Below are 22,115 nucleotides of genomic sequence, written 5' to 3'. Positions count from 1 at the left end.
ACAAGTCCTAGTATTCTCCTCAGTACTTTCCTTTCGAATATGTCGAGTTTGTTTTTGGATGTTTTTTTCCATAGCATGCTATTGGTCGAATTAAGGTTCTATAGATTCTCATCTTTGTATTTCGGTGGACACTTTCAGACCGAAATATATGGGAGAAGGTAATATAAGCTCTGTTTGCCTGCGTTATTCGGTCGGTCTTGACGGTCCAGTTAGCTGGGGCGCAGTCGATCGACAAGTTTAGTGGATTTGCGGTCGCTGGTTCGAGCCTCAGCTAGGTCATGAAATTTATAAAAGGCCAACGCCGTAGTATAAAACTCGATAGAGTCTACGGCTTGGTCTGGATAAACTGGCGTCGGATCGGCCTATGGAGGAGCGGTACGGCAAGAGATAAGGGCTTGCGGCTTGGTGATACTCCTTCATAGATCCCTACCGAAGGGCGTTGACGCCTAAGAACGGTGTATACACATGCCTGCGTTATTGTCTTCCGCATTTCTCCATCCTCTGATCCGTCGGCATATTTCTACTCCCAGGTATGTAAATTTTCCAACCGTTTCAATGTCACCTTCATGTATGTTTTGTGAAACTATATTTCTTCTCGTATGTATTATTATTTTTGTTTTTTTCTGTGTTAATTTCCAGACCTAGGCTTTTCGTTTACGTTTTTAACTCTGCGTATGTTTCCTGTACTCCTGTTGATGTTCTACTCATAATATTATCATCGGCATAAGCGGCCAGTTGAACCATTTGGTTGGTCAGTAAGTTTCCTCGTCCAGTTTGCATTTGCGTAACCGCATACTCCAGTGCCAAGTTAAACAATGCTGGGACCAGCCCATCCCCTGCTTCAATCCCTGCGAGATTTTGGAAAAGTCTGTCCGGTGGTTTTGTACTCGTACACATGCCTGAGTTTCATCCATTGTGGTTTTGATGAGTCTAATTAGCTTGTGTGGTATGCCAATTCAGCCAATTTTTAGTATAGTCTGTTCCTTTTGACTGAGTCGTATGCCTGTTTAATGTCTACAAACACGTTGTGAACATCAGTGTTGTGTTCCCATGATTTGCTCAAGACCTGCTGGACTGTAAATATTTGATCCATTGTCGGTCTTCCCCGTCTGATACTATCCAATATTTTTTTCTGCTAGAGCCGCTATTTTATAATATACCTACTTACGTGAGGACTGTATATGCTTTTCAGGCCATAATAATGAAAAGACCTTCTCCAAACGCAATAAAAACTTATACTGAAATGATGGCATCTCCTGAGGTAAAATGTTCCGGAAGTAAAATGAGCCTCCATTAGGATCTCCGGGTGAGGACTATCTCAGGGGGAACACCATTGCAGGTTAGAAAAATCAGGATAGGGTCTTGGAATCTTGGTAGTCTTACAGGTAAGAGTCTGGAGTTAGTGGATACGCTCAAACGAAGAAGAGTTCAAATTGCTTGTATTCAAGAAACTAGGTGGAAAGGACAAAGGGCGAAAGAACTAAGTGATGGATATAAATTGTGGTATGTAGGGAGTAGTAACACTAGAAATGGAGTTGGTATAATTGCTGATAGTGAAATGAAAGATAACGTAGTAGAAGTTGTCAGAACGAGTGATAGAATGATGTCAGTGAAATTTGTAGTTGATAAAGAGGTATTGAATGTTGTGTGTGTATGCTCCTCAAACAAGGCTGGGTGAGAATGAAAGAAGAGCTTTCTATGACCAATTAGGAGACGTAATGAGTGATATTCCAGCAGAGGAGAGAGTTATAATAGGAGGTGATTTCAATGCACATGTGGGCCAAGCCAAGACAGGATATGAAACAATACATGGGGGATTAGGCTTTGGAACTAGAAATGAAGCTGGAGACGACATGCTAGAATTAGCAACAGCATTGGATATGGCGATTGTTAACACATTCTTTAAAAAGAGAGAAACTCAACTTATTACCTACAAAAGTGGACAACATCAATCCCAAATAGACTACTTCATGATAAGGAAAGAAGACATACGTGAATGCAAGGACTGCAAGTTAATAGTTAGTGAGACAGTAAGCCAACAACATAAGCTGCTTGTTCTGGACATCGAAGTAAAAAGCGAAACTAAACAAAAATATCGGAGAGGACCACAAAAAATCAAGTGGTGGATGCTAAAAGATGAGAAGGAGGGTCTATTCAGGGAAAGAATAGTAGAAAAAATATGTTGGAACATGAAAGGAAGCCCTAACACAATTTGGAGAAAAATGGCCAATATTATTAGAGAGACGGCTATTGAAATACTTGGGAAAACGTCAGGAAAGAAGTTTGAGGATAAAGAGACTTGGTGGTGGTCAAATGAAGTACAAGGAAAAATAAAAGAGAAGAGAAAATTATATAAAAAGTGGCAAGAAACCAGATCGGACATATATCTTCAAAACTATATGGTCGCCAAAAAGGAAGCGAAAGTAGCAGTAGCAAAAGCTAAAGCAGAAGCGTATTCAAACCTATACGATCAACTTGATACCAGGGAAGGCGAAGCAAAGATATATAAAATAGCCCAACAGAGAGCAAAGAAAGCAAGAGATTTTAATCAGATTAGATGTATCCGAGATGAAAATAATAAAATACTAATTCACGAAAAGGATGTCAAAAAGAGATGGAGAAAGTATTTTGACAGTTTATTAAATGAAGAATTTAACAGACAGCCTGTGGAGTTAACGGAGACAGTAACAGCAATGGTTACCAGAATAACAAACGAGGAAGTGGCTCAAGCGCTTCAAAAATTAAAGAAAGGAAAAGCAGTCGGACCAGATGATATTCCTGGGGAAGTATGGAGAGCATTGGGAGAGACAGGAATAAGTTGGCTAGCAGGTCTATTTAATAGAATTATGGAAGTTGGACAAATGCCAGACGAATGGAGAAGCAGTATATTAGTACCTGTCTACAAAAACAAGGGAGACATACAGCAATGCACAAACTACAGGGCTATAAAACTACTTAGCCACACCATGAAAATATGGGAGAGAGTAATTGATAGACGGATACGTGAAGAAACTGAAATATCCGATAATCAATTTGGCTTTATGCAGGGCAGATCAACAACAGATGCAATTTTCATTGTAAGGCAACTGATGGAAAAATATAGGAATAAAGAGACCAACGCTCATATGGTATTCATTGATCTTGAGAAAGCATATGATAGAGTTCCTCGAGAGATTCTGTGGTGGGCACTCAATAAGAAAGGAGTCCCTGGCGAATATGTAAAGATTGTGAGAGATATGTATGAGGGAGTAACGACTAGTGTTAGAACAGGTGTGGGAGAGACTGATAAATTTCAGGTGAAAGTAGGATTGCACCAAGGCTCGGTGCTTAGTCCTTATTTATTCTCATTAATTTTGGACCAGATAACAGCGAAACTACAGGGTAGTATTCCATGGTGCCTAATGTATGCTGATGATGTAGTGTTGATAGGAAATAGTGAAAGAGACTTAGAACAAAAACTGGAACAGTGGAGGCAAGCCCTGGAGGAAAAAGGTTTAAAACTTAGTAGGACAAAAACAGAGTATTTGGAATGTTCATTTAAAGATGGAGTTACTACAAATAAAATGGTATCTTTGGATGGTGAAATGATTGTGAAAAGCAATAGTTTTAAGTACCTGGGATCGGTATTACAGAGTAATGGAGAAATAGATGCAGATGCATGCAGTAGGATTAGGGCTGGATGGATGAAGTGGAAGGAAGCGAGTGGTGTGCTGTGTGACAGAAAAATTCCAATGAAGTTGAAGGGAAAATTCTATAAAACAGCCATAAGACCGGCTATGATGCACGGAACTGAATGTTGGGCAGTGAAAAAGAAAGAGGAACAACGAATGCATGTGTCGGAAATGAGAATGCTTAGATGGATGAGTGGAGTGACAAAGAAGGATAAAATTAGAAATGAGTATATTAGGGGAAGTCTAGGTGTGGCACCAATTGATGCCAAAATGAGAGAGCATAGGTTAAGATGGTTTGGTCATGTTCAACGTCGAGACGTTAATCACCCAATACGAAGAATAGCTGAAGTGCAGATTCCTGGTAGGAGTAGGAGAGGAAGACCAAAGAAGACCTGGGCGGAGACGATAAGGCAGGACATGTTGGTAAAGGGGATTAACATTGATATGACCCAAGATAGAATTGTGTGGAGAAATGCAATTAGGGAAGCCGACCCCGCATAGGGATAAGGCAAAGAGAATGATGATGATGATGTCGGTCTTCCCCGTCTGATACTATCCAATATTTTTTTTCTGCTAGAGCCGCTATTTTATAATATACCTACTTACGTGAGGACTGTATATGCTGTAGGTACATAGTAAAGAAATTCCACGGTAGTTTTTGCACTTTAAACAGTTAAACAATGTTTAATTGTTTAAATATAATTTTTATTTATTGTTAATAAAAATTTAAATGTCTAGTGAAACTATATTTCTATTAAATAATTAATATACCACATATATAATTGTAAGTAAGCAATGGTTGATAAAACTATAAGAAAACATGACTGGCCTTTTGGCTATGCCAATGCCATTAACTTAGTTAAAAAAAAATTAAATAATTAATACATTCAAAAAAATGTTATTATTACTATTACTATTAAATTTTTGTTAAGGGCCCAAAAATTATGTAGTGGCTCGCTCCTGATTTGAAGTAAAATAGGCTCTGCTGAAATTCGTATGCCTCAAATTTGTATGTCAGGCGCAGAAACATACCTACTGAGTGGTTTTCGGACGTCGTTTAACGTATGTGAATGTAGTGATAATGTTAGGTGCTTCAAAATGGTAACTTATTAATACAAGAAACGGAGATAAAGTGGTTACAAAGGACATTAAAGACATTTTAGTTCATTCTCAAGGTATTATCATGGATGTGAAGCTAATTCTAATGTAAGTATCTAAAGTAAGTAAAATGCGTTTATCTCGAAAACAGTTGAGTTTAGCGAGATGAATGTAGTATACCTTTTATAAGTAAAAATATTAAGAGAATAAAAGTTTTGATTCAAAAAGTATGTAGAGTGGGGGATAAAAAAATTGAACGTATTAAATGAGCGCTGAAAGACGCATGTGGCGCCCACTAATACATAATTTTTGGTGGCGAATTTAGATTTCTCATCCCAAAAAACACCCGTTTACCAAATCTCGTGCTGTTATCCCATGCATGTCAGGAAATATTCAAGAATAAATAAAATATAAGTTTAACTTTGACACCCTGTATTTCGGTTATTATCAACTTTCGTACTAAGGTATGTTAGCTTAAATAGACCTATTTTAAGCTCAGGAATCTTAAGGTTAAGCTATGGCTCATTCTTTACCAGACACGCTGTATAAATATATATAAAACTGAAATACACCATAAAATGGTTACAAGTAAATGAATATAAAACGTAGTGAATTAATGGCGCTGAGTTTAAACATTACAATGATATGACGACACGACCAATGAGGGCTCGTTTTGGGCTGGCAGCTATAATTTGAATTCTCTCTCGATTTTAATCATCTTTAGTGGACAAACCAAAAATAAAAGCAACTTTTTTTCTTTGATACATATTTTAAATTATGTTGTGTTATGGTTTATAGTATCTTTTTGAATTAGAAATTGTAACTAAGTTCCCTCTATTCTAGAAGGGCATTAAAAGAAAGAAAACACAGTTTTCACATTTTTATTTTGATATTTGAAAACAAAAGGGTTAAAACAAATTTCGCACTTTTAAGGTTTTCCCCCAGTGTGCAACATCATATGTCTTTTTAAACTATTCGAATGAGTAAATGGCTTAAAACAAATCTCACACTTATAATGTGTGCACTCTCAAATGTTTTTTCAAATGATGTGCTTGATTAAATTTCTTAATACAAATTTCACATTTGCAAGGTTTTTGCCAGTGTGAACGTTCTTATGTATATCCAAATAATGCTTATGAGCAAACTACTTTAAACAAATTTCACACTTGTAAATTTGTTCCCCAGTGTGCAAACTCAAATATTTTCTCATATAACCTGCCTGAATAAATTTCTTGAAACAATACATAACATAATCGATGCTCCTCTTATACCGTAAGGTGTCGAAGTGTCTTCTTTACTCGTTATTCTCTGTGAACTTACGCCACTTTTTTCCGTCCCTAGCTAATTCTTTGGCTTCCTGACACGATTTTCCTCTATTCTGCAATATTTCCATCACACTTGTATTCCACGTTTTCCATGGTCGGCCTCTCCTGTTTTTCCCTATCGGCCTCGCTTCCCATGTCATTTTAACCTGTCTGCCGTCGTTCATTCTAAATAAGTGCCCAGTCCATTTTAATTTCTTTTCATGAATTGTTTCCTTTAATGGTTTTACTTTTAATTCTTTTCTAATATCTTCGCTACGTCTTTTATCGATTCTCCTAGCTCCCACAACTTTTCTTAAATACCTCATTTCCGCTGCTTGCAATCTCTTTTCTTGTTTGTCGTTCAATACAAAATTCTCTGCTCCATATGTAGTGATAGGTACGTAAATTGTTTTAAATATTATCATTTTGGTTTTCCTAGTTATTTCTTTTTTATTGAAGAAGTTTTTATACAGCGAATGATATGGTCTTGTGGCTGCTTTTATCCTATTTCCAATTTCGTCTTCTTGTGTCCCCTTATCTTATTTAAAATTATTCCAAGGTATTTAAATGTATCTATCTGTTCTATTTTTTTGCCTTGGATTTCAATATTTAAGTTAATATCTTTCTTGGATATTGCCATTACTTTTGTTTTTTCCATATTAATTATTAGATTGTAATTTTTTAATTCTGCCTCCCAGATTCTTACGTTCTCCTCCAGAGCTCTTTCTGTTCTTGCCACAATAACAATATCATCTGCAAATACACAGGCTTCGATTTTTATTTGTTGTAGATTTCTGTATCCTATGGTATATTTTTTTGTTTTTGGGCAGCATTTTTTAATTACTTCGTCTGTTACACAGATAAACAGTAGGGGGCTCAATACCCCTCCTTGTCTGACACCGTCGTTATTTGTAAATTTGCTGGAAATAAGATTGCCTGTTCTTACCTGATTTATGGTATTGCAATACAAACTCTGGATTGTGGTTATCAGTTCCATATCCACTTCCTTATTTGTCAAGCTTTGCCATATTCCCTTCCTGCTTACCATGTCAAAAGCTTTTTTCATATCTAGGAATCCCAAATATACCGTTTCATCTTTTAGTATGGCTTTTTCGAAGATCTGCTGTAGAGTGAAGATATGGTCCTGGGCGCTATGTGCTGGTCTAAACCCACTTTGAATATCTGCTAATCTAGGCTCGACTAAATTCCGGAGGATTCTAGGATAATTTCGTAGACTTTTAATGTTGAACAGAGCAACGATATGCCTCTGTAATTTCCACATTCTCTAGAATCTCCTTTTTTGTGTATAGGCAATATTATAGCCGTGTTCCAGTCACTCGGTATTTTTTTAGTTTTCCATGTTAGGTTTAACAGTTCATAAAGTTCCTTTTTGCCCAATTCTCCCAGATATTTCAACAACTCGGCATCTATTCCATCAATACCTGCAGCTTTGCCTATTTTTAGTTGGGTTAAGGCATCTTCCACTTCATTCATTTGTATTTTATTGTCCCCAATTACATCTTGTTCTTTTGTGGTTGTATTGTTTAACGTTACTGTTTTGCTGTCTGCTGTTGTCTTGTCTTTGCTTAAAAGTTCCATAAAATATTCTTTCCATCTTTCTATAATGTGGTCTTCTTCAGTTATTATATTCCCATTCCGATCTTTAACCTGCTGAAGCTTCATGTGTGGTTCCTTTGTCATATTTTTTAGGACTCGGTAAAATAATTTATTATTATGGGTTCTATTTACTTCCATACTTTTCCCAAAATCTTCTCATGCATTTTGTTTTTCTTGTTTAACCATTGTTTTAACTTTGTTTCTTTGGTATTTATATTTATCGTAGACCAACTGATTTCTGTTTTGTAGATACATTTTCCATAAACGTTTCTTCTCTTTCACTTCTTTTTTAATATCTGCATTTTACCAACACGTCTGTTTTTTCTTGTTGTTTCTTCTTGTAAATCCACAAATGTTTTCTGCCGTTGTCAAGAGTATTTCTTTAAATCTAGTACATTTAACTTCCACATTGTTTATATGTTCACTTTTATCAATCTGTTCAAACTCTTTTTCTGTTTCTTTTACATACTTATTCCTGGTTTCGATATTCCTTAGTTTGTATGTCCTAATTCTTCCGCTGTAGTTTCTTGTAGGTTCCTGAGTCTTATCAACTTCGTTTCTGCTTATTTTAATTTTTCCTTCTAGTAAATAATGATCACTACTTATTTCGAAGCTTCCCTTTACTCTAACATCTTTGATTCTAGTTCTTGTTTCCCGAGAAACTATGATATAGTCTATTATTGATTTTTCATTTCGTTGGGGAACCTCTCTGGTTATTTTATGTATTTCTTTATGTTCGAAGAAAGTGTTCGTGATGATTAGGTCGTTATCAATGCAGAATTCTTGAATCAAATTTCGCACTTATAGGCGGCGTTCGTACTCGGGAGATAAAAGATAAGCGATATATCGTAAACGATATGCGATAGGCGATACGCACAAACAAATACAGTACGACAGGGATCTCGTGAAATAAAGTTGTCACCGCGCATAAAACTGGGTGGAAAGTGGGGGTTTAGCCACGTCCAGTAAAAGCATTCTTGCGCCAGACGTTCTACTGTGAGCTATTCGATATTTTGACAGTGTTGCATTATTTCTTTTCATTTTAGTTGTACTCGTTTTATGCAAAAGTTCTTTTCAGAACTCTGATAAAATTAAAAACTGTAAAGATAACTACATAAATTGTAATATATTATATACCCCAGGCAACCAAGTGACGTCATATAACGTTGAGGAAACGTCAGTTTTTGGTTGAATATAACACGGTTTAAACATTACGTCATATAGACGTCTTTTGTAGGTGATTTTAAATACGTAAGATTAATGAAGTTAAAATTACGTTTAAAAAACGTTTTAATTTCAGACAGCCTAAGTCTGACGTCACAAAATTGGGAGGAGCTTGTTTGTTTGTATTGACTCCAAACAATTTCGTTTGGGTATAGATAACGCTAAATGTTCATAAGAAATTTCTCATTTATTGTTTACGTGGTTTGTGCATTGTGTGATAAAATAAGACTTTTCATTTAGATATTTAGTTGAAGAAACGTGTAAATTAAGCGATTTTTATGTGTTTTTGCTCAGTGAGTTAGTTTAATGCAGTAATTCTTCTTGACAACTATTTGAGGTTATGTTTATTTGTTTTTAATTAAGCGTTAAATGAAGATATTAGTATGCTGGATAACTGTTAATAAATTATTTATTAGTTTCATATATATGTTGTTTCAGTTTTGACACAGTAAGTATATAGGTATATATAACTAGTGAAAATTCTAAGATGTGAGGGCTGGTACAATCATGCAGAATTATGATGCTTCTAGCGATCTTAAACAAGTGGTAGTACTTATATCTTCGACACATGGGACGTAGGCCTATAGGTTTCATGTTATGTACCTATTTTTTATACTATTTTGAAACATCTGAAAGAGGTCACTTTTTGAAAGTATTAAAGACGTGATTTTACCGACGTGAAAAAAACGTAGATACGATTACGTTTTAAAAGTCACAATTATGACGTCAAATCGATGAGACAAATACACGTGATTTTCAACGTCAGTACTACGTCATAGAAACACGTCAATTGGTCATTTTTATGACGTGTTATCTACGTTATAAAAGCGTCGTTTGGTTGCCTGGGACATATATTAATAAAAATCAAATGTATTTCTTTTCTGCATATAATTTTTTTTTCATTGTGAGATACAATTATTGTAGCGTTTTCTCTTCTCTTCTATTGATTTCTTCTTCTAAAGATCCTTAACTATTTTGATTGAGAAATTAGCCACAGTTAAATTGAAAAAATAATTTTATTAGAAAATAATTTTGTCGAATGTGTAACCGTGAATATAATGAATGAATGATTATTACCTTATTTAAATATTAAATATTGTATTGTATTTTCTCCTAACTTTAAAAAATTCTGTGGAAAAATTGAAAAGCTGATTTTGTTTCATAGTCTTTTTCATAGTCATAGTCTTAATATTTTTGTTTCATAGTTTTTATTTACAGCTTTTACAAAAAAAGAGATGTTCGGATAATGAAAAAAAAAGCAAAATCTTAGGGATGCCTCCGAGATAAGACGAAAGGATTATGAAACAAAAATAGCCCTTCAATTTTTCACAGAATTTTTTAAAGTTAGGAGAAAATACAACGCTTCCATTCATCCCCGTATAATGTTATCTAAGCAAAAATTTTTTGTTGCCGGTATAATAATAAACGATGTCAATACATGTACAGTCACAATCACTGAATAGTTTACACCTTTATTTTTATATTGTAATACTGTAAAATCGCAGTGTCGTACGGATTTACTAAATGTCAAATTGCTTGTCAAAAATTTTAGTGCGTATTGAAAAATAAAATAAGAAGTTATTAAAAGCGTCCAAAATGCCGTTTATATCACGCGCAAAACCAAAAGTAATTACCAAACTCAATAATTTTAACTCAATTTTATTTAAAAAAAAAATGCCTTTCTGTACTTTCCGTTTTGTTAAATTTTGTAAAATAGATTTATTTTATTTTGATTTTTTAGTTTTAATCAACCTATTCTGGGTCCGCCACTGGTAACGTCACTTTGAAGTAAAAGGTGCGTTTAAACGAGGTAAAAATTCAAAAAATTGGCCACTGGATATTAAAGGGTGTAAAGTATTCAGTGATTGTGACTGTACCTACAAACTGATACAAGAATATTCAAAATCGGAGTAAAAATAATAAATATATAATTTGTCAAACCTAATCAAAAATTTTGAGTGCCGGTATTTTTTGCCGGGGAGTGTATCTTTAAAACATGTCACGTTATGTAGAGCTTTTTCACACTATCATACCTAACCAAAAATGTTTTCCTTATTCTTTTAATCATTAAATTATTTCAAAATCTCTTTTCTTTAGCAATTTACTATTTATATTTTCCTATCATAAATATTGACAATATCATTAAATCATCCACTTTAAAATGTAGGCATAATATATGTCTGAATTTTTAATATGAATGAGTCAGATAAAGCAACCAAAACAAAATTTGTTTAGTTTATTGTTTTGTATTTTGATAACAATTTCCGAAGTGAAAGTCGAAAAGTCAAATAAATTTAATTTCAAACTTAAATTGTGGCTTATTCCCAAATAAAATAGTAAATTTCATAAGATACCACAAGTAAATAGCTTCGGAACAATATCATTTCTTTAGATAGTATCGTACTAAAAATACCTAATATTACCGCGATCATCTACATATTGACAACATTGTAAAAATTTTAATGATTTTCCAGCGTGAACTCAAGTGTAAATCTTCCAGTATACTCCCATCTTTCTCTGCCCTAAAGTTTTCTCAGTTTGCGTAGTACAAACTCCGCCAATTCACGAGATCCCTGTCGGACAGTACTTAAAATATAAATAGAGACGATAAAAAAGGTTCACTTCCGCGCGATTCCACAACATATCGCAAGTGATATGTTGTCCTCATGTTCCTCGCGATTTGTCTCATACAATATTTCAAACTGTTAACACTGTCAAGAAGAAAACAATACAGTACTGTGATTCTTTTCATTAATTTAGTGAAAGCTCGGCAGACCATCTGGAACTATACCCTTCCTGCTTACAGTAAGACAGATGTGACGAGCACTGTATGAAGGGGAATTGCATCAGAAATAAAAGATACTGGTCTTTGAACTTTAATAATTCGTGTTGATACAGGTCTCTGGAAACAACAGCTGAGCTATGGTGCGCGTTGATCAGATTATAAGGATGTACCCGGTATTTTCTTTTTCTTCTCATTCTACGCCTAAACCAATAAGCCATTACAATGTCTTCAAATGAATTGTGCTTCCATCATCATCGAATGGTCGCGGCGATTTATCGTTCATTCTTTTGAACCTCCCTAACAATACACCGTGGCGATAAAATATCGCTTATCGGCTATCGCCCGAGTATGAACGCCGCCATAAGGTTTTTCCCCAGTGTGCAATCTCAAATGTTTTGTTAAATCACCTGCTTGAATAAATTGCTTGAAACAAATTTCGCACTTTTAAGGTTTTCCCCCAGAGTGCAACCTCATATGTATTTTTAAACCATTCGAATAAGTAAATGGCTTAAAACAAATCTCGCACTTGTAAGGTTTTTCCCCAGTGTGCAATCTCAAATGTTTTTTCAAATCACTTGCTTGCATAAATTGCTTAAAACAAATTTCACACTTGTGAGGTTTTTCTCCAGTGTGCATTGTCAAATGTGTTTTCAGACTATTTCCCTGAGTAAATTGCTTGTAACAAATTTGGCACTTATAAGGTTTTTCCCCAGTGTGCAATCTCAAATGTTTTTTCAAATCACTTGCTTGCATAAATTGCTTAGAACAAATTTCACACTTGTGAGGTTTTTCTCCAGTGTGCATTGTCAAATGTGTTTTCAGACTATTTCCCTGAGTAAATTGCTTGTAACAAATTTCGCACTTATAAGGTTTTTCCCCAGTATGTAATCTCAAATGTTTTTTCAAACCACCTGCTTCAATAAATTGCTTGAAACAAATTTCGCACTTATAAGGTTTTTCCCCAATGTGCCTCCTCAAATGTACTTTCAAATGACTTGCTCTACTAAACTGCTTAAAACAAATTTCACACTTGTGAGGTTTTTCTCCAGTGTGCATTCTCAAATGTGTTTTCAGACTACTTCCCTGAGTAAATTGCTTGAAACAAATTTCGCATTTATAAGGTTTTTCCCCAGTATGTAATCTCAAATGTTTTTTCAAATCACTTGCTTCAATAAATTGCTTGAAACAAATTTCGCACTTATAAGGTTTTTCCCCAATGTGCGATTTCATATGTCTCTTTGAATTACTCGAATTACTAAACTGCTTACAACAAATCTCGCACTTATAAGGTTTTTCACCAGTGTGTACTCTCAAATGTGTTTTTAAATCACACTGATAACTAAACTGCTTTAAACAAATTTCACACTTGTGAGGTTTTTCCCCGGTGTGCACTCTCAAATGTGTTTTCAAATCATTCGCTTGAGTAAATTGTTTAAAACAAATTCCACACTTATAAGGCTCTTCTCCCGTGTGAACTATCATGTGTTGAATCATGTATAATGAATTTCTATTGACAAGTTGCTTAAAACAAATTTTACAATTTGATTTTTCTTCTATAGGTTGTTCTTTATCACATGAATGTACAAGTATTGTTTTCGTAGTTTCCGATATGTTTTCCTCTCCAAGAAAGCCTAAAAAATAACTAGAATAAATATTTTTGTATTTCAGAAGAATGTAATAGAAAAGAAAATTTTGATAAAAGTATGGTGTAGTGTATGGCTGAAATACAGTGCGTCCATAAAGTAACGCATAAATTCATTATTTCGTAAACCGGCGACTTTAACGAAAAATCTCGGAACAGGTCGATTTTTATTTTTAAATTACAATTCTTTGACATATATATCATACTAGTGACGGCATCCATCTGGGCTTAATGACGTGATCGGTGATTTTTTAAATGAGAATAGGGGCCATGTGATAGCTCATTTGAAAGGGTATTCAATTCTCTATTCACTAATATAAACAATAACATAATTATTTATACAAGGTATTCAAAAAAAATGTTTTAATTAAATTAATTGAGACAAAAAGAAGAATATACGTAATTTATTTAATTTAAAATACGTTTTACTGTTGTCAGAAAACAGGAAAACATGTTTATTTGATAAATAAATATTGCTTTTCGCTTAAATTCAATGTTAAAGCTGCCACCCACCTGCCTCTTGGCAATTTGAACATTTCGTTTAAGAGAGAAAATCAATGTTTATTTTTTAAATATGTTTTTTATGTTTTCCGACAGTAGTAAAATGTATTTAGAATCAAACCAATTACATACATTCATCTTTTTGTGTCAATTAATTTAATTAAAAAAAACTTTTTTTGGACACCCAATATAAATGATTATGTTAATGTTTATATTATTGAATAGAGAATTAAATATGCTTTCAAATGAGCTATAACATGACCTATATTCTCATTTAAAAAAATCATCGATTACGTCATCACGCCCAGATGGATGAGGTCACTAGTATGATATATATGACAAAAAATCATAATTTAAAAATAAAAATCGATTTATTTCGGGATTTTTCCTTAAAGTAGCTTGTTTACGAAATAATGAATTTATGCGTTACTTTATGGACGCAGTGTACACTAAATTTGGCACAATTTAAATTTTAGTACGTACAGTGGAACCTGCTTAATTAGTCTGGGCTGATTATCGGAGAATAGGCGATTTTTGGGAAAAGTTATTTACCAGCAATTTTATTGCTGGAATCGAAGCTTATGATTATATATATTAATAATATAGGTATGCAAAGTCCGCAGATAGTGTGCTACTTTTTTTATAAACAAAATGGCGCCCGAAAATCGTGTTTTTTTCAATTATTGCTCTATAACTTCGAAGATTTTAACTTTACAACAAAAACACTCAAATAAAAATTCACTGCAATTAAATTCTGCATAGAGATATCTTTTTTCCGATCTGCTCCGATGCAAATTTTCCTCGGAACATCCGGGTTTTCCCAACAAAATCTTTAATTTTCAAATAAAGTTTTAGATAAGTAATTATCTACCAATAATTAAATCATTTGGTGACTTAAAAGCCTTCTTGGTTTGGATTATAGTTCCAGAAGCTGGTGAAAATTGAACGAATATTTTAGCAACAATTTAATTGTTAATTAATAATTTACGGTCGCAATAATAACCAAAATAATTATGATACACTGATCAAACTTTGAAATCTTATAAAGATGAGATGCCTATTTAACATTTTGTCGACAAAATATAAATTGTTTATTTTTTTGCATAATCTTTAAATGTTTAAAAAGATAGTTATAAACAAATTAACGTTTATCAGAAAGTTTTTATTATATTCTAATTTTAAAAAATAGTTAAAATGCGTATTTCAAATATCTTGAAAATGAATGTTTTAAAACTTTTTTACAACCATTTGCAAAAAAGTTATGAAACAGCAAAGTAAACATACGATTATTGCGTTGTTTATAATTTTATTTAATTCTTTTAAAGCGTAAAAGTGAGTTTAAAGTACAAGCTAATTACTTAAAAAAAATATTGATTATAAGTTTAATGGTTATATTTTAATTAAAGATTATAAATATTTTTTTTTGTAATTTACACGCGCGAAAGTAGACTAATACAGTACCGTAGCTATGTATTATGTATTATACCCGTCCACATACACAACTCGCGCGAGTTTAAAGCGTGTCAGTCGCTTCGAGTGAACATCTCCGGCTCTGTATCAAGCCTACTTTCGCGCTAAAAATTACAAAAAAAAGTATTTTTAATCTTTGATTAAAATAGAACCATTGAACTAATATTTGATATTCTTTGTGAGTAATTAGATTGTACCACAGACTCACTTTTAAGCTTTGAAACAATTAAAACAAATTATAAACAACGGAGCAATCTTATATTTACTTTGCTGTTTCATAACTTTTTTGGAAATTGTTGGAAAAATTTTTTTAAGCATTCATTTTCAAGACCTTTGAAATACGCCTTTTTAGTATTTTTTAAAATTAGAATATAATAAACAATTTCTGAGAAATGTTAATTTGTTTATAACTATTTTTTTTAACATTTAAAGATTATGCAAAAAAATAAAAAAAACTATATTTTGTCGACAAAATATTAAATAGGCATCACATCTTTATAATCTTTCTAAGTTTGATCAATGTCTCATGATTATTTTGGTGTTTATTGCGACTGTAAATTGTTAATTAACAATTATTGACTTTACTTAATCAGTAGACCCATTTGTACCTTTCGGTGTTGGGCCATTTATAATAAATTCATTAAATTACAATATTTTACAATCTTCTGAATTGTCCTAGCTCTTAACGAACTTTCTCCATTCCTTCCTATTGGATGCTATCTGTGTTGCTTCCTGCCAAGTCTTACCCTTACTCTGCAGTATCTGCGTAATGACACTGTTCCATTCTTTAATGGGTCTTCCTCTTCTATTCTTACCTATTGGTTTGGCGTCCCACACTCTTTTCACTTGTCTATTATTGTCCATCCGGGTTAGATGTCCGAACCATGCCAATTTTTTCTCCTTGATTGACTCGAGTATCGGTTTGATTTTGAGACTTTCTCTTATTTCTTCATTTCTGATTCTATCAGTTCTTTTTACTCCGATCGTTCTTCTGAGGTATTTCATCTCTGCTGCCTGTATTCAGCTCTGATGTCTTTTGTTTAATATCCAATTTTCTGCTCCATATGTCACCGTAGGTCTATATATTGTTTTGTATATTGTCATCTTGGTCTTTGTTGATATTTCTTTGTTATTAAGGAATCCTCTATTTAGTGCTTGGAATAGTTTTCCTGTGTTGTCCATTCTGTTGTTAAGATCGTCCTCTATGTCTCCTTTGTTGTTGATTACTGTTCCTAAGTATTTGTATGAATTTGTCTGTATTATTTGATGTTGGTCTATCATTACTTCTATTTGATCTTCCGCCCCTTGTTTCCTTGATATTTTCATTATCTGAGTCTTCTCTTTGTTTACATTTAAGTTGTATTTGCTTGCTTCTAGGTTCCATTTCTCTAAGTTGTATTTCAGTTTTTCTGCTGTTTCCGCAATTAATAGTATGTCGTCTGCAAATATACACATCTCAGCGTTTATCATTTGCATTCTGTTCCAACCGATGCAGTATTTCTTGAAAGTTTTCTTACATTCTTTCACTATCTCATCTATTACATTTATGAATAGCACTGGGCTGAGACTTCCCCCTTGTCTAACTCCTTGAGTTGTTTCAAATGGTTCTGACTCTATATTTAACATTCTTACTGTATTTGTTGTTTTCATGTATATACTCTTTGTTGCTTCTATCAGTTCTTCACTTACTTCCTTCTTCTTTAGGCTTTCCCATATATCTTTTCTTTTGACTGAGTCGAAGGCTTTTTCCATGTCTATAAAGCTCAGATATATTTCTCTATTTTTCTTTAATGCTTTTTCTATTACTTGTTACATGGTGAATATATGGTCTTGTGTGTTGTGTCCTTTCCTGAATCCACTTTGTACGTCCTCTAATTTATGTTCTATTTCTTTTCTGATTTTCCTTTCTATTATGGTTTCGTATACTTTTGCTGCTACACATAGTAGTGATATACCTCTATAGTTCTTACAGTCTCTTGTGTTTCCTTTCTTGTATATAGGTATAATTACTGCATTTGTCCATTCTCTGGGTATTACTTTTCTCTTCCATATTAGGTTATAATGTATAACAATTTTTCTTTTGCTTTTACTCCTATATATTTCATCATTTCTGGTGCTACTTCATCGCTTCCTGGTGCTTTTCCAATCTTTATCTTTCTTATTGCTTCTTCTAGTTCTTCTTTTTCTATAGTTTCTGGATTTTCCGTGTTTCTCATGGATACTCTCTTGATGTGGCTTTCCCTCTCCATTGTATTCGCTTGATTTCCATTCAGTATCAGCTGGAAATGTTCCCTCCATCTTTCCATTATTGTTTTATCGTCATTTATTATTGTTCCTTCCTTGTTCATTATTTGTTTCAGTTTCGTTTCTTTGTTGCTTCTTAGGTTTTTCAGTGTTCTATAAAATAATTTTACGTTTTCTGTGCTATTTTCTTCCATTTTTTCTCCGAATTTTTCCCAACTTTTCTTATTCTCTTTCTTAACTATCTCTTTAACTTTTATTCTTTGTCTCTTATAATTTTCATATTTTTGTTGTGTTTTGTCTTGTATGTATTCTTTCCATAATTTCTTCTTTTCTTTTATTTCTCTTTTCACTTCATCGTTCCACCAAGACGTTCGTTTCCCTCCGTTGTTATTAACAATTGAATTGTTGCTAAAATATTCATTTAATTTTCACCGGCTTCTGCAGTTATAGTCTATACCAAGAAAGCTTTTATTTCATCAAGTTATTTAATTATTGATAAATAATTACTTGCCCAAAAAATTTATTTGAAAATTCGAGATTTTGTTGGGAAAACCCACATTTTCCGAGGTGAATTGGGGTGAATTTTTATTTAAGTGTTTTTGGTGTAAAGTTAAAATCTTCGGAGTTATATACCAATAATTGAAAAAAACACGATTTGGGGGCGCCATTTTGTTAATAAAAAAAGTAGCACACTATCTGCATACTTTGCATACCTATATTATTAATATATAGGATCATAATATTCGATTCCAGCAATGAAATTGCTGGTAAATGACCTTTCTTTGTACTTTACTAATTAGACCAGAGCGTATTATAACTTTTTTTTTTTCAAAATTTAGTAATTATGCAAAAAAACGAAAAATTTATATTTTGTCGATAAAATATTAAATAAGCATCTCATATTTATAATCTTTATAAGTTTGATCAATGTATCATGATTATTTTGGTTATTATTGCGATCGTAAATTGTTAATTAACAATTGAATTGTTGCTAAAATATTCGCTTAATTTTCACCGGCTTCTGGAATTACAATCTATACCAAGAAAGCGTTGATGTCACTAAGTTATTTAATTATTGCTTAATAATTACTTACCTAAAACTTTATTTGAAAATTAGAGTTTTTGTTGGAAAAACCCGCATTTTCTGAGGAAAATTTTCGTCGGAGCAAATCGGGAAAAATATATCTCTATGCAGAATTTAATTGCGGTGAATTTTTATTTGGGTGTTTTTGTTGTAATGTTAAAATATTTGGAGTTATAGAGCAATAATTGAAAAAAATACGATTTGTCGGCGCCATTTTGTTTATAAAAAAAGTAGCACACTATCTGCGGACTTTGCATACCTATATTATTAATATATAGGATCTTATAATTCGATTCCAGCAATAAAATTGCTGGTAAATAACTTTTCCATGAATTTTGCTAATTAGCCCAGAGTAAATTAGAAATTCTCTAAGGGCCCCGGATACATACAACTTTTTAGTCGAATCGTGAGGGTATTGCGATTTTTTTCTCGACTAAATTATTTAGTTGTGTAGGGTGCGCAAACAGTCGATAGTTGCATTGGAGATTTCAGTGTGTCAACATGGAGTTAATTCGTTGTGGATTTTTTTGTTGATACTTAAGATGGGCGCGGCACGTTGGACAATTGATTGTGCGAATATCCGGAAGGTTGTGTCATTAAGTAGCTAGTTAGTAGCTGTAAAGACCATTACTCGTCTATTTTTGATTATTTGAAATACTTGTAAAATTTGAATTTTTGCATCAAGTTTTTGGTTGTCTGTAAAAACTGTAGGAAAAATGAAGTAATTATTGACAAAGTTTTTGTCCTCGTCTATATCTTCCTTTAAAAGTTATTCAACAAAGATTGTTGAAATGTTGCATTTGCCATTCATTTTCGATTAATCGTTTGCTTAGCCAATCGAGGTGTTTCTATTTCATTTAATTCCATATTATTTGTATAACTTTTTATAATTTGAATATGAAACGTATAATAAACAGCATATCAAAAAGTTCTAATCCCCATTCCACGAATATACGTCTGTTTTGGATTATCGCGACAACGAATATTTTACTGTGCAAAATATGAAGAACGAAAGTAAATTGTAAATTATATTGTTGTTTATTGGAGTAATTATTAGAGCAAAATACTTTCGTACTTCTTATGTTGCACACTAAAATATTCGTTGTCGCGATAATCCAAAACAGACGTATATTCGTGGAATACACCATACTCCAAAAGTAGGTGCTAAATTTTTTATTAAACAAATGAACTGCAAAATTAGTTGGCTTATGACTGTTGGCTTCACAACAAAAGTGAAACAAATCACATTTTTAAATATGAATCTGAAATAATAGGCTATTGATTTAGACTTTTGAAAGAAACTACAACGTTAACGGTGTTTTATTGTTTCATGTGGTCAATGGATCTCTAAATATGAAAAAACCGCGGAGTGCTACCGTTTAAATTGGTACGTTTTTAAGAAAGGGATGAATTAGTCTTTAGCCACAGGGTGCATTAGGGTGTTCAGATAAAGTAGTGTACAGAAAAATGGTTCCAGATGAAATTTACTATCGAAATATCACCTTTTAAAGTAAAAAATATTTTTTTACAAAAATATATTTAAAAGAAAAAGTAAAAAAACACAAAAGGGAGCAATTTTTTTTGTTTCATAACTTTTTTCCAAAGGGACATGGGTATAGGCATTACTTCACAGAAAAAAAACTTCCATCCTTCCTCTTTATAAAATAACGTTTGGTAGAAGTCTCTATGATTTATAGTTTCCAAAATATGATTTTTCAAAGTTTGCCGCTCACAGCATTTTTGGGCCATGTTCTCCATTATTTCGCAAACATTGTTCTGTAACTTTTTCTAGGCATATGCAACGGTACATTTAGCAGGAAGAGAATTCAATGGCTATTAAAATGGTCGATTGTATAAGGTTGTACCTACGACTATTTTTAAGCAAGTTATGGTATTTCAAAGTTTTTTACTTGTAACGATTTTTGATTTTTTTTTTAAATTTCTCATTATTACTTTTTTTTGTACATTTGGGTATATACATTAAGGAATTAAAAACAATGCTTATTTTCTTTACTTTAAACTGGTGTACATATGGTCAAAAATTCTAGGACTATTTTTAAACAAGGTATCCATAGGATATCCAAGAGTATCAGTAATTTGAGAAAAATTTTGAATTTTTTTTAATTAGAAGAATATAATTGCATATTAGAACATAATTTTGAATTACAACTTTTCTTAATAATACTTTTCCATATTGTGAAATATAAAAAATGTACTTTACTCTTGTGCGAAATTCATATTTTTTAACACACCTCATATACTATTGATAAAATTTGATATCTGATGATTGCATATTAGGTTTTAGCCTATGCAGAGCATTTTATAACGAATATTTTTTTCATAAAATTATTAATAAAAAAGTTTTCCATATATATGGTTTTAACTTATTGGTACATCTTGCTTGTGTATATTTCACACTTTGAAAAAGCATATCTTGTTTAAAAATATTCGTAGAATTTTTTACAATACACCATTTTAAAGTAAAGAAAATAATATTTCTTTTGTATTCAGAAATGTATATGTTACCGGCCAAACCCGATTTCAGGACAAACTAGTTTGGCCTAGGCCAAACTAGTTTGTCCTGAACGCGTTAGGATAATTGTCCTAAACGCAATAGGATAAACTAGTATGGCCTAGACAAACTAGTTTATCCTGACATTAACACGGACACTGCAGGACCCACTACTAGTACGGCATAGTATAAACATAGTGTACCTTCAAATCCAAAATAAATAGATAAACTGAATAAAATACTCCGTAATTGGAATATATAATCATTTTTATTAAAACGATAATCATTCTTCGTTAAAACTAATAAACAATTGGTAATACAAACAATCATATTATAAAAAATTTACAGCATTTTTTTATAAAACCAATAATATAATTATACCTCAATTAAAAAAATTATTAAAAGGTAAGGTAAAAAATGGAATTTTTATTTTATTTAAAAAAAAATTATTATTTATTTTTTCATGGAGTGTTTTGGCGACACTTAGAATCCGGTCCAACTGAATCTCCCGTAATTGCAACACTTAGCGATATTTTAGAGATCATGAGTATCCAACTTTTTTGGGGTACTAATGTCTCTAAAAGATTTTTAGTTTGTTTTCAGATCAGCAGGTAAAAAATTTTTTGTAATAATCATTTTCAAGATACAGGGAAACGATTGACAAGGGTTGAAGTAAACAACATTTTATACATTTTTTACGATTTGTAATAAAACTAGTAAAATCTGGCGGGTTTTAAGAGGTAGTTATTGTGCATTTTTTAACATACAATCAAGATTTTATATTCATCATTTGCGCGCATACGGGTAATAGGTCTGGATCCCGCGTATGAAAAAAAGTTGATTAATAGCAAGCTGAAAATTTGTTAATAACTTAAGGGTGTCTAGTCGGGCAAACTTTGATATATGGGAACACTGGAACAGGGGAAGTTTTAATTGTGGAAGAGGTTAAAAATTTGGAACGGT

The 22,115-nt window shown here is 32.6% G+C and overlaps 1 protein-coding gene across 2 annotated transcripts in view; it reads right to left on the bottom strand.

Annotated features, from left to right (window-relative positions):
- LOC126880404 (zinc finger protein ZFP2-like) overlaps nucleotides 1-22,115 on the bottom strand; it is an 82,774-nt gene that overhangs the window by 9,615 nt on the left and 51,044 nt on the right. The window contains exon 5 of one of the 2 annotated variants that reach the window (XM_050644241.1): nucleotides 5,637-13,330. The exons of the other annotated variant lie outside the window; for it this stretch is intronic. Coding sequence (XP_050500198.1) covers nucleotides 12,144-13,330 — 1,187 coding nt within the window. The 3' untranslated portion in view covers nucleotides 5,637-12,143. Of the gene's footprint in view, nucleotides 1-5,636; nucleotides 13,331-22,115 lie in introns of those variants that run through there. 2 annotated transcript variants of the gene reach the window in all.

The sequence above is a fragment of the Diabrotica virgifera genome, chromosome 2, assembly GCF_917563875.1.
Source record: "Diabrotica virgifera virgifera chromosome 2, PGI_DIABVI_V3a".
Lineage (NCBI taxonomy): Eukaryota > Metazoa > Arthropoda > Insecta > Coleoptera > Chrysomelidae > Diabrotica > Diabrotica virgifera.
This window is presented reverse-complemented; position numbering and strand designations above follow the sequence as displayed.